We start from the raw sequence: 12208 nt of genomic DNA, 5'->3' as shown, positions 1-12208 counted from the left end.
CCTCAGAAAAGGATATGTTTTAATAACTAAGCTAGAACTTTTGTAGGAAGACATAAATAAGTATCATAATGATTTTTATAAATAAAAGCAATAGGATATCACTCAAAAGGAAATTGTTGCATTCACAAATAATTTTGTTATAAATATTGCTATTATTCTGTGCAATTGTATGTTAGTGACATTTCTGGTCCTGGGCATTCTCCAGTTGACATTTTTGAAGTTGCCATACTCCTGATAATAGGTAAAGAAGTTTGGTTTCTATCTCCAGAGTTTCACAAAGTGTTTATGACTTTTCTCTGCAAAATAAGAATTCTTTCTGGTTTTATTGAGTCCTGAATGATTTATCTACCTATACACTTGGCCTTCCCACCTCACACTCCCTACTTTCTTGAAAGGTAATTTAATTTTCTGGATGCATTTAGGCAGTGGTTAATTCCAGAGAAGCCACATTTTGTGATTGGCAGTTAGCTGCATGTTAATTTCTGAAATCTGTTTCCCAAGAATTCTTGAAGTACTAACTTGTTTTGATTGATTTCTTTGTTGCAGTCCTAATTTACCCCTTGATAATTGGATGCCTTTGCCTGCCATGATAGGCCACAGTCCTGAAAATCTGCCACCTAATTTCTGTGGACCCTGAACTTCCATCTATCATCTTAGATTGCTGTAAAACCAGTTTGAAGGAAATACTAAAAATAAAGGAATCTTTAGAGCCAGGAGCTGGACATAAAAGAATATAGGTTACAGGTGGTAGAATCCCTAGGGATATGATTAGCTTCCTTATTGTGTTTTCTGAAGTGTTTGATTATAGACTGGAGGGAAGCTAAAGGGGTGTTTTTAAAGTATTTTCAATTTAAGAATATTTTCATTATGAGTAATATTAGTAGATGATCCGAATGAAAATAATTAAGAGACTATAATACCTTTCCCAACTTTGTTTTACAACTCTGTGATTCTCACACGATTCATTTTAATCAAGTTAGCTAAGAGAAAAGCTGGGAAGTATGTAAGAGTAATAAATGTGTTGTTCTCATGGGTGCGTTGGCAAGAGGTTTATAATACAAATCATCTAACTTCCAGCACAGGACTCTCTCCACTAGAACATGCTGTTAGTCCCTATTTTCAGGAACACCCTCTCGCTAGACAACAACATGTCCTCATATCAACATAGTATTCAACTTTAATGCAGAATTATGACCACCAGAGAAAAATATGTACTTGCACAGTACATACTTTATTGCAATATTATGTGAATTGTTTATTTCATAAAGTTGATAAAATATGTAAAAGTGAACATTAGTGCCTTTCCAGGCATGACATTTATAACCTTATCAGTTTGATTTGAAAGAAGTGAAGTCAACTTACACAGCCAGAACAGATTGAAATAATGTGGCCTAACTTCTCAAGGAGTATTAAAGGGCTTGAGATGCTATTTATATGTAACATTCAGCTGGGGAGTATATTAAAAGAATTAAAGTTGGAAAGTGTTTTCATGTGTATTTTTTTTAATTATGAAAAGGAAAATAATTTGTAAAAATACAAGTTTCGAATTCTTTTCTGGGTAAATCTTAATAGTTGGAGTGGGCTATAATTAAGGAATGTTTAATAAAAAAGCCTTTTAATCCAGCAGTATAAACTTAACTTTTCTTTAAGTGTAGCTTAAATTTTCTTCTAATATTTCTGGATTTTTCCACATTTATCAATCTCTATATGCTTACATACAAGTAATAAGCTGTCTAGGTGTTTAATTTTAATTTTATTTTTATAAATTTTTATTGAAGTATAAAATAGAGAAGAATGCATAAATATGTACAGCTAAATTAAATTTCACACAGTGAATTTCCCATGTAATCAGCACCCAGATCATGAAACAGAGTACAACATCCTTCCAGAAGCTCTCTTTACCTCTTTTATTATCACCCATCCAGAGGAATTTACTTACTATCTTGGCTTATAACACCATAGATTCATGTTGCCTTTTTTTGAACTTTATGTAAATGGAATCATATACTGTATATTCTCTTGTCTGGTTTCCTGATGTTTGTGAGATGCGTCTATGTTGTTTTGGGTGGCAGCTTTTTGTTCATTCCTGTTGCTCTTCAGTTTTCCATGGTCTGAATATGCCACAGTGGATTTATCTACTCTGCTATGGATGGGCATTTGGGCTGTTTTCAGTTCAGGGCTATTATAATCAGCGGTGCCATGAGCATCCATGTGCATGTCTTTGGTGAAAATATGAGCACATTTCTGTTGGATATGTACTAGGTGTGGAAGTTCTGGGTCTTGGCCTTATACATATGGCCTGGTTTATAGATCCAATTATTTATTCAAAGTAGTTGTGTTAATTTGCATTCCTACTAGGCATGTTTGAAAACTTTTACTCATCTGTAAATTACAGCTTTTCTTTTTTCTCGATAATTGGTCTTGGTATTCTTTCTATGCCAGGACATAGAGATATATTTCATTCTTTTTTTATTTTTTGTATAGTATTGCATAGGAATATAGGTTGTTTAAAGTTCCTGTACTATTGACCATGAAGGTTTTTTTCCTTTTATTTTTACTATTAAAAATATTTTATAACCTCCAAAATTTAAGATGCACCCACCTTTTTTTTAATGTTTATTTTTGAGAGAGAGAGAGAGAGAGAGAGAGAGACAGACAGACAGACAGACAGCACATGTGTGGGGAAGGGGCAGAGAGGAAGGCAGTCACAGAATCCGAGGCAGGCTCCAGGCTCTGAGCTGTCAGCACAGAACTGAAGTAAGACACTTAACTGATTGAGACGCCCTGGTGCCCCTAAAAAGCACCCACCTTTTTACATAATTTATACTACAGATATATTTGACATGTACAAATTACTCATTGTATATGTACAAGTGATTTTTAAGAACTTTTTATTTTGAAATAATTTTAGACTTACAGAAAGTTGCAAAAAATAAAAAATAGTACAGTTTCCATATGCCTAGCTTCTCCTGATGTTAACACCTTACATAACTATGGACAGTTAAAAAAACCAAAAAACTAAGAAATTAACATTGGTATTGTATCAATTTTTCCACTAGCATCTTCTTTTCCAGTTCAGGCTTCAATCTTGAATCACACATTGCATTTAGAGCTTATACTGTCCTAGTCTTCTTTGGTCTGTGACAGTTCCTTAATCTTAGCCTTTCATGACCCAAGGCTTTTCAAGAGTAGTGTTCAGTTATTTGTAGAATATCCCTTAATTTGGGTCTGTCTGATGTTTACTCATAATTATGATGAGATTATTCTTTTTTCGCAAGAATACCACAGAAGTGATATGTCCTTATTAGTGTATCATGATGTTAATATGTCTTCTTACAGATGATGTTTACCTTGATCACTTGGCTAAGGTGGGGTTTGCCAGGTCCCTCCATTGTAAAATTACTATTTTTCCCTTTGCAATTATACATATTTTGTTGTAAATACTTTTCTTATTTCTTCTACATTTATTAATTGGAATTTCTTTGTGAGGGAAGGACTGTTCCTTCTCTTCCATTTATTTATTCAGTTACTTATTAGTATCAGTATTAATCATTCATTTTTATTTTGTGGGTTATACTCAAATACTATAGTTATTCTTTTTGTTTATCAGCGGTTCCAGTTTTGGTTATTAGGAGTTGTCAGGTGGCACCTGTGCCCTTTCAACGTGTCCTATCTTCCTTGAGCTCTTCCTTACTTTCAGGCACCACAAAATATTCTAGGCTCACCTTAGATTTTACCTGCCTCACCCCTGGAATCAACCAGTTCTCTAAGATGCTTTGGTTTATTTTGTTGGAAAATAGTATTTAGAAACCAAGATGTAAGAATTGGGTATGCTCATTGCTATTGGGGTACCCTTATTTCTGAGAATAAATTTTTTTTGTCATTTATACTTTCTCTTAGATCATGACATTCAGAATACCCATTCATTGTTATTTTTTTAATAAATGCATTATCATTTGTTTCTAAATAGTTGATAATTTAAAAAAAAATTTTTTTTAACGTTTTATTTATTTTTGAGACAGGGAGAGACAAAGCATGAACAGGGGAGGGTCAGAGAGAGGGAGACACAGAATCCGAAATAGGCTCCAGGCTCTGAGCTGTCAGCACAGAGCCCGATGTGGGGCTCGAACTCACGGACCGCGAGATCATGACCTGAGCCGAAGTCGGCCGCTTAACCAACTGAGCCACCCAGGCACCCCAATAGTTGATAATTTTTATTTTTACTTCCTTTTTGACTCAAAGTTCATTAGATGTGTGTTTAAGTTTCCATATATGTAGATTTTTAGTGGACTTTTTGTTGTAAATGTTTTGTGTAATTTTACTGTAGACAATGAATGTGGGTATATGATTTTCTTTTTAAGAACATATTAAAATTTTGCTATCCCTATCAAAATATCACCAGTATTCTTCACAGAGCTAGAACAAGCAATCCTCAAATTTGTATGGAACCAGAAAAGACCATGAATAACCAAAGCAATGGTGAAAAAGAAAACCAAAGGCATCACAATCCTGGATTTCAAGCTGTATTACAAAGCTGTAATCATCAAGACAGTATGGTACTGGCACAAAAACAGACACTTAGATCAATGGAACAGAATAGGAAACCTAGAAATGGACCCATAAATGTATGGCCAACTAATCTTTGACAAAGCAGGAAAGAATATCCAATGGAATAAAGACAATCTCTTCAGCAAATGGTGTTGGGAAAACTGGACAATGACATGAACCTGGACCAGTTGCTTACACCATACAAAAAAATAAACTCAAAATAGATGAAAGACCTAAACGTAAGACAGGAAGCCATCAAAATCTTACAGGAGAAAGCAGGCAAAAACCTCTTTGACTTCAGCCACAGCAACTTCTTACTCAACACGTCTCCAGGGCCAAGGGAAACAAAAGCAAAAATGAACTATTGGGACCACATGAAAAAATGCTCAACATCACTTGTCATCAGGGAAGTAGAAATCAAAACCACAATGAGATACCACCTCACACCAGTCAGAATGGCTAAAATTAACCACCCAGGCAATAACAGATGTTGGCAAGGATGCAGAGAAAGGGAAACTCTTTTGCACTCCTGGTGAGAATGCAAACTGGTGAAGCCACTCTGGGAAACAGTATGGAGGTTCCTCAAAAAATTAAAAATAGAACTACCCTATGACCCAGCAATTGCACTACTAGATATTTATCCAAAGGATACAAAAGTGCTGATTGGAAAAGGCACATGCACCCCAATGTTTATAGCAGTGTTATCAACAATAGCCTAAGTATGGAAAGAGCCCAGATGTCCATCGACAGATGAATGGTTAAAGATGGAATGTGTATATATATATATATATATGTATGTATATATATATGTATATATATATGAATGGTTAAAGATATATACATATATATATACATACACACACACACATACATACATACACATACATACATATCCAGTGGAGTACTTGGCAATCAAAAAGAATGAAATCTTGCCATTGGCAACAATGTGGATGGCACTAGAGTGTATTATGCTAAGTCAGAAAAAGGCAAATACCATATGACTTCACGCATATGTGGAATTTAAGATATAAAACAGATGAACATAAGGGAAGAGAAGCAAAAATAATATAAAAACAGGGAGGAGGACAAAACATAAGAGACTCTTAAATATAGAGGACAAACTAAGGGTTGCTGGAGGGGTTTTGGTTGGGGGATGGCTAAATGGGCAAGGGGCATTAAAGAAGACACTTGTTGGGATGAGCACTGGGTGTTATATGTAGGGGATGAATCATTGGATTCTACTCCTGAAATCATGATTGCCCTATATGCTAACTACCTTGGATGTAATTTTTTTTAAAAAGAAAAGAAAAGGAAGGAAGGAAGGGAGGGAGGGATGTAAATTAAAATAAATAAATAAATAAAAATGAAAAAAAGAATATATTAAAATTTCAATCGTGACTGATTACGTGGTCAGTTTTTGTGATTATACCACATATTTGGAAGAATGATTATTAGATATATCCTCTAATTATATCCGTGCATCAAGTTTATTAATTATGTTATTCATATGCTCAATATCTTTACTATTTTTCATGCCATTGTGACCATTCCATTCCTGTGAGAAATGTTTTCCTACCTCCCATTATGATTAGTAATTTATTCTCATTTGATTTTTAACAAATATTTCTTTATATTTTGGGTATGTAAAAGTTCATGATTATTATTTTTCTTGGTGGATTAGACTTTTATCAAAACTTAAGGTTGTTCCCTTTATTAGTAGTTATTAATATTAATATATATCTTTTGTCATTTTTAAAGCATCTGGTATATATTTTTCTAACCTTTTATTTTCTACATTTCTTTAATTGTTATTTATTTATTTACTTTTTTTAGATGTGACTCCTGAAAACACTTGGCTAATTTCTTTCTCTCAGTATGCCAAGAGAAATACTTGTCAGGGTACAAAGTGAGGCTGAAAATAGGAGAATTTATGAAAAATATTTTAGAAGTGCATTTAGGCTTTCAGAACCTCTCTCCCACTCTGTCTCCTCAAAGGCTTTTAATTACCTTGCCCTGACTCTGGCAGATGGCATAGGTACTAGCAAAATAGCTAATTCCCCATGTGATCTCCGCACAGTTGAAGGCCATCATTTAATAATTCCTGCACACACCACAGAACCTTAAGGCAGAATTTCACTGCCTCGTTTGTTAGTTTTTTTTTTTTTTCTAGGTGAAAATAGTATAATATACATTAACACAGATTCAGAAATTACCACAATTTTGTCTTATGTGTTTCATCTGTCCCATTGTTTTTGTTGTTGAAGCAATTTAAGGAAAGTCCAAGACTGCATGCTAGTTTCACCTCCATTTACTTCAGTGTGATATGCCATTTTCTTATACAACAACAGTATTATTATTCCCAAATTAGCAATAGTTCCTCAGTATTTTCTAATTCCCAGTTCGTAATCAAATTTCCTCAATATTAAAAAAAATTGTAGTTTGTTTGAATCTGGTTCTACACAAGGTCTACATGTCACATTTAATTGTCACTTTTGTTACTTCTCTTTTATCTAGAAAAGCCACTCCCTCTTTTCTCCATCATTAGTAACTTATAGAAATGGGACCAATTGTCCTCATTTGTAAATATGAATAGATAACAAAGGATCTCCAGACTTGTAAGGAAGGCTTCAAATGTGAAAGAAGGGAAGCAAAACAAAGAAAAAATTTAAAAAGCCAGAGGAACAGAAGCTATGAAGTAAGCTGAAGAAAACTTTAAAATACACCATAATTGGGGTCCTTGGGTGGCTTAGTTGGTTAATCATCCGACTTCAGCTCAGGTCATGATCTCACAGTTTGTGAGTTCAAGCCCTGCATTGGGCTCTGTGCTGACAGCTCAGAGCCTGGAGCCTGTTTCAGATTCTGTGTCTCCCTCTCTCCCTCTTCCCCTCGCCTGCTCACACTCTCTCTCTTTCTCAAAAATAATAAATTAAAAAAATAAAAAATAAACGGTAAAACACACAGTAATTGATACCTTCAAAAAATAAGAAAAGAAATTGTAATCATGAAATAAGAACAAGAAAGAATTCTTGTAGACTTTTGAAGAATAAGAAAGAATTCTTGGTAATTAAAATTTAACAGAAATTAAAAACTTTGTAGACAGGATGGAAGATAAACAAAATGTCCAAAGTAGTAAGATGGCAAAAAATTTAAGAAAATTAGAAAATCTCTTCAGAAGGTCCCACATCTAAACAGAAAGATGTTCCAGAAAAGAAAAGAAAAAAAAACCATAGAAAATGAAGGGGAAAGAATCATTTTCCTTAGGGTAAAATTTCTGGAACTAGAGAACACCAGTTTTCAAAACATCATGTGCCCAGCAAAGAGAATGACAAAAGACTGATACAATAATATATTGTGATGAAATTTAAGAATACTAAGTGAAAAGAGAAAAATCTTAAAGCTTCTGAACCAGGGCAGGGGCAGAGTGAGGAGAACCTACCATGTATCATGCAAAGAAGTAGAAATTAGACCGGCATTGGACTTTTCAGAAACAGCACCATATGTTAGGAAACAGAGGAAAAGTGCCCTAATTTTCAGATGAAGAATATTTTTTCTCATCTATGATTCTATATTTAGCTAAACTGTCCAGTCTGAGATATAATACATTTTCACATATTCAAGTTCTTAAAATTACCTCTCACGTACAAAACAAAAAACAAAAAACAAACAAAAACAAAAAACAAACTCCTGGAGGATTTATTCCACCAAAAGGAGAACACCAAGAAGGAGGAAGACTTTAGAGCCAGGGTACAGGGTACAGACATGAAAGAGAGCTAAGGACAGTTCCTGAAATGGTAAGAAAGGCAAGTCACAGGGTGACAGTTGTTTAGTGAAACTGGAGAATACCCAGACAGGAGCATGGGAATAGAGAGCTCTGGGAAGGATGTTTCCTGGAAAAGAAATGATATGGAAGAGTTTTCCGCTGTGTCTGAAGATACTGAGAAAGCAGAATTAGACCTCTGTCAGATTTGGAAGATGTATCAAAGATAGTTATACAGAAAACTAAGAAGAAAAGGAGATGGGTTTTCAATCCAGGGACACCAAAAAGTTGTACAAGAAAAGAAATGTGATCATAACATAACAGATAGCTCACTAGTGAAGAATAATGTAAATACTGAATAAAAAGACTGATGTAACTAAACTGGGAGGGTAAGATGGGGAGGGTGGTGTGTTTGTACGTTTAAGAGTATAGGTATGTGGAGGAGGGTCAGTTCTTACTAGGATTGTGATAGAAACTGCTAGCTACCTACTATAACACCATTCTTCCTTCTTTGTTAGTAATAGAACTGTGGATATACCTGGGAGCTAATCTTTCCAATTAAAAGACTACGTTTCCCAGCTTTACTTACAGTAGGTACAGCCATGTGTCTAAGTTCAGCAGAAGTAGTTAGTGGTACTTCTAGGAAGTTTCCTTATAAGAGACAGAGTGAGCCATTATTCTCCTCTTGTTGCTAGTCTGGAATGGGAAAAGAATTGTTGCAGTTTCTGCCATTATCATGGTCAATGAAAATAAAAGACATATACCAAAGATAGTAGACCAGAGAGTTGGAAGTATCCTGGGGACCTGATGACTCTATAAAGCTATTACATCAGCATTAGATTGGCTAATAATACATTTGTTTTATGCGATATAATATACTCTTGTATATTTAAGCTATCATATTCAGGTCTCAGTTATATGTAGCAGAATCAGATCTTAACTGTAATTTGTAATTTACTAGGTAATATCTATACTGAAATATTAAGGAATAATAATATAAGCATGTTATTTGGTAATATAGAAGTAAATACTAGAGGAATCAGGAAAAACGTTGAAAGTTGTTTTGGGCAGTGGGAATTGAGGTAAAAGAAAATGATTTCTGTTTTTTTTCTTACAACTCTTTTAGTAATATTTGACATTTGAAATTATATATACATATTACTTTAATAAAAGCTAAATTGATGTTTTTAAGTTATATTTTAATTAGTAATTCAAGTAAAAAAATGTTTGTTGTAAAAATTTGAACAATACAAAAGATACAGAGAAAAAGTTTTGCCTCCCTTCAGTGCCCTTCCTTGCCTTTCCCCTGCCAATTGGTTCCACTCTCCTTCCCAGTGTTAATGGTGTTTGATTTGTGTCTCTCCATACTTTTTCTGTACATTCATTTAGCATATATAAAGATGCATAGTTTTTTAGAATTTATTTTTATTAAAAGTGTATTTAAATTTTAATTTAATAAAGCTCTCATGAAGGATTATTTAAACTTGTAATGGATGTTTTTTGTTTATATTTTTAGAATTTGGGATGTAAGTATGCAGTTAAAAAGTCAACAAAATGAATTTCAGAGAGTACAGAAAGAATTGAGTCATTTGCAACATGAATTAAATATTAAACAGAGACAATCACAAGCATTCAGGTAAGATTATCTTTAAAGAATCGAAAATCATGAAGATTGAAAAAGTACATTTAAAACTAACTTTATAAACATTCAAACACATTTTAGTAATATAGTTTCTATATTCAGTGTGGTTGAAACAATGAAAACAACTTTACTTATTTTCTTTTTAAATCATTATTTCAACTGAATAGTTTTACCAATAACATTTAAATCAGGCAAACACCTTGCTTTTATTTTGCAGTAACATTTAGAATGAAAGAATATTAGCTAATTCATTTTTCTCTTGATGAGTATTTCTTGGTGTATTTAATTCCCTGCCAGATAGTCCAGTGATACAAAAAGTCATAGAATAGGTACATTTCTAAATGATAGTAATAGACCTTCTAAATTTAGAAATCTCCAACAAAAATGGTGTTAATTCTGCTTTTATATCATCTTTGGAGGGTTTATCATACCTGAAGGTAAAAACCCCAGTGTTCTACAGCAACAAGGAAGTTCATTTTTTTTAAATAAAATTGGAATTGAATTACTGAGAATACCAGAAAAAAATGATTCTTTTCAAAACTGAGTAATTTAGCTGCTAGAAAAGGGAAATAAGTTAAATGAGCATTACAAATAGACACGGATTCTGGGTGACTTAAAAAAATATGTTGGATGAATATTTTGAATGTTAGGTTTCTTTCTTTTCTTTTCTTTTTCTTTTCCTTTTTTTCCAATCTACTAGTTGTTGCCAGAAACATTGTTCTGTTAAAAATATTGCCTGGGTGGGGTGCCTGGGTGGTTCAGTCACATAAGTGTCCAACTCTTGATTTTGGCTCAGGTCATGATCTCATGATTCATGAGATCGAGCTCCACATTGGGCTCTGTGCTGACAGTGCGGAGTCTGCTTGGGATTCTCTCTCTCCTTCTCTCTCTGCACTTCCCTCTCTCTGCTCTCTCAGAAAGAAATAAATAAACTTAAAAGAAATTTCCTAGGCTAACAAGTTTTTAATATACTAGCTGGTGATCACCTGTTGGCCAAGTACCTTTCATAAATGCCTTGCACATAACTGATGCTCAATAAATAACTTTTGAATGAATGAAGGAGTCTACTCATAAAACAGATGATAGTTTTTATCATCAGAAATCCTTGCCCTTTCCTAGAAATCTGGTATTGAACCAGCAGGTGATTTCAGTTCTCCACTTTGATCATCCCCACTGGTGTTCAAGCTTGGCTTTTCCAATAGCTTTGGCTCAGGTCTGCTAAGGAAGTCCCATTTGTTTCATCCATTAATGCCATCATGAGTGGTAGGATTGATTAAATTTTAAGGTTAGACCAGGACTAGGGGCACCTGGGTGGCTCAGTCGGTTAGGTGTCCAACTTGGGCCCAGGTCATGATCTTGTGGTCAGTTCATTTGAGCCCTTGTCCAGCTCTGTGCTGACAGCTCAGAGCCTGGAGCCTGCTTTGGATTCTGTGTCTCCCTCTCTCTCTCTGCCCCTCCCCTGCTTGTGCTCTGTCTCTATCTTTCAAGAATAAATAAACATTTAAAAAAACATTAGACCGTGGGGTGCCTGGGTGGCTCAGTAAGTTAAGTGTCTGACTTCAGCTCACGTCATGATCTCACGGTCTGTGATTTTGAGCCCCGCATCAGGCTCTGTGCTGACAGCTCAGAGCCTGGAGCCTGCTTCAGGTCCTCTCTGACCTTTCCCTGCTCGTGCTCATGCTCGTGCTCTCTCTCAAAAATAAATAAACATTTAAAAAATTTTTAAAAAGTAGACCAGGACTAGCTTAAATAATTAATGCTGCTTCAGGATATTATGGATTGATATGGTCAATTTTCACTATTCACATTTTGCATGTGATTTGTAGCATTGTAAATTATTGAAAAAACTGAGGCATATTTGTACTATTTATTGTCTAGCAGAAGTAAGATGGTTTAATTGTAACTGATTAATATTCTTTCTTTTTCTAGTCTGGTTTCCTCTTTCTTTAATGTTTGTTTATTTTTGAGAGAGAGAGAGAGACAGAGAGACAGAGTGTGTGTGAGGGAGGGGAAGAGAGGGAGACACCGAATCTGAAGCAGGCTCCAGGCTCTGAGCTGTCAGCACAGAGCCCAATGCGGGGCTCAAACCCATAAACCATGAGATCATGACCTGAGCCGAAATTGGATGCTTAACCCATGGAGCCACCCAGGCACTGGTTTCCCCTCTCTTAAACTTCTGATGTTGCTATGCCATTGGAGTAGTCACAAGCATTTGTGGAATCTGAGTAAGGGAAAACTGAGTTGGGAATACACGATTATAA

At 34.7% G+C, this 12208-nt stretch overlaps 1 protein-coding gene across 14 annotated transcripts in view; it reads left to right on the top strand.

The window, feature by feature from the left end:
- LEKR1 (leucine, glutamate and lysine rich 1) overlaps positions 1-12208 on the top strand; it is a 220770-nt gene that overhangs the window by 65338 nt on the left and 143224 nt on the right. For 13 of the 14 annotated variants that reach the window (XR_014135232.1, XR_014135233.1, XR_014135235.1 and 10 more), the window contains one exon: positions 9822-9941. Coding sequence is in view for 10 of the 14 variants with exons in the window: in XM_081790119.1 (XP_081646245.1) it covers positions 9822-9941 (120 nt within the window). In the remaining 4 variants the exon portion in view is untranslated. Of the gene's footprint in view, positions 1-6412; positions 8653-9821; positions 9942-12208 lie in introns of those variants that run through there. The other variant, XM_060639060.3, reaches the window with a different exon arrangement.

The sequence above is a fragment of the Panthera onca genome, chromosome C2 (assembly GCF_046562875.1).
Source record: "Panthera onca isolate mPanOnc1 chromosome C2, mPanOnc1 haplotype 2, whole genome shotgun sequence".
Classification (NCBI taxonomy): Eukaryota; Metazoa; Chordata; class Mammalia; order Carnivora; family Felidae; genus Panthera; species Panthera onca.
The sequence above is the reverse complement of the archived record's forward strand: the minus strand, read 5'-3'. Positions and strand labels throughout refer to the sequence as shown.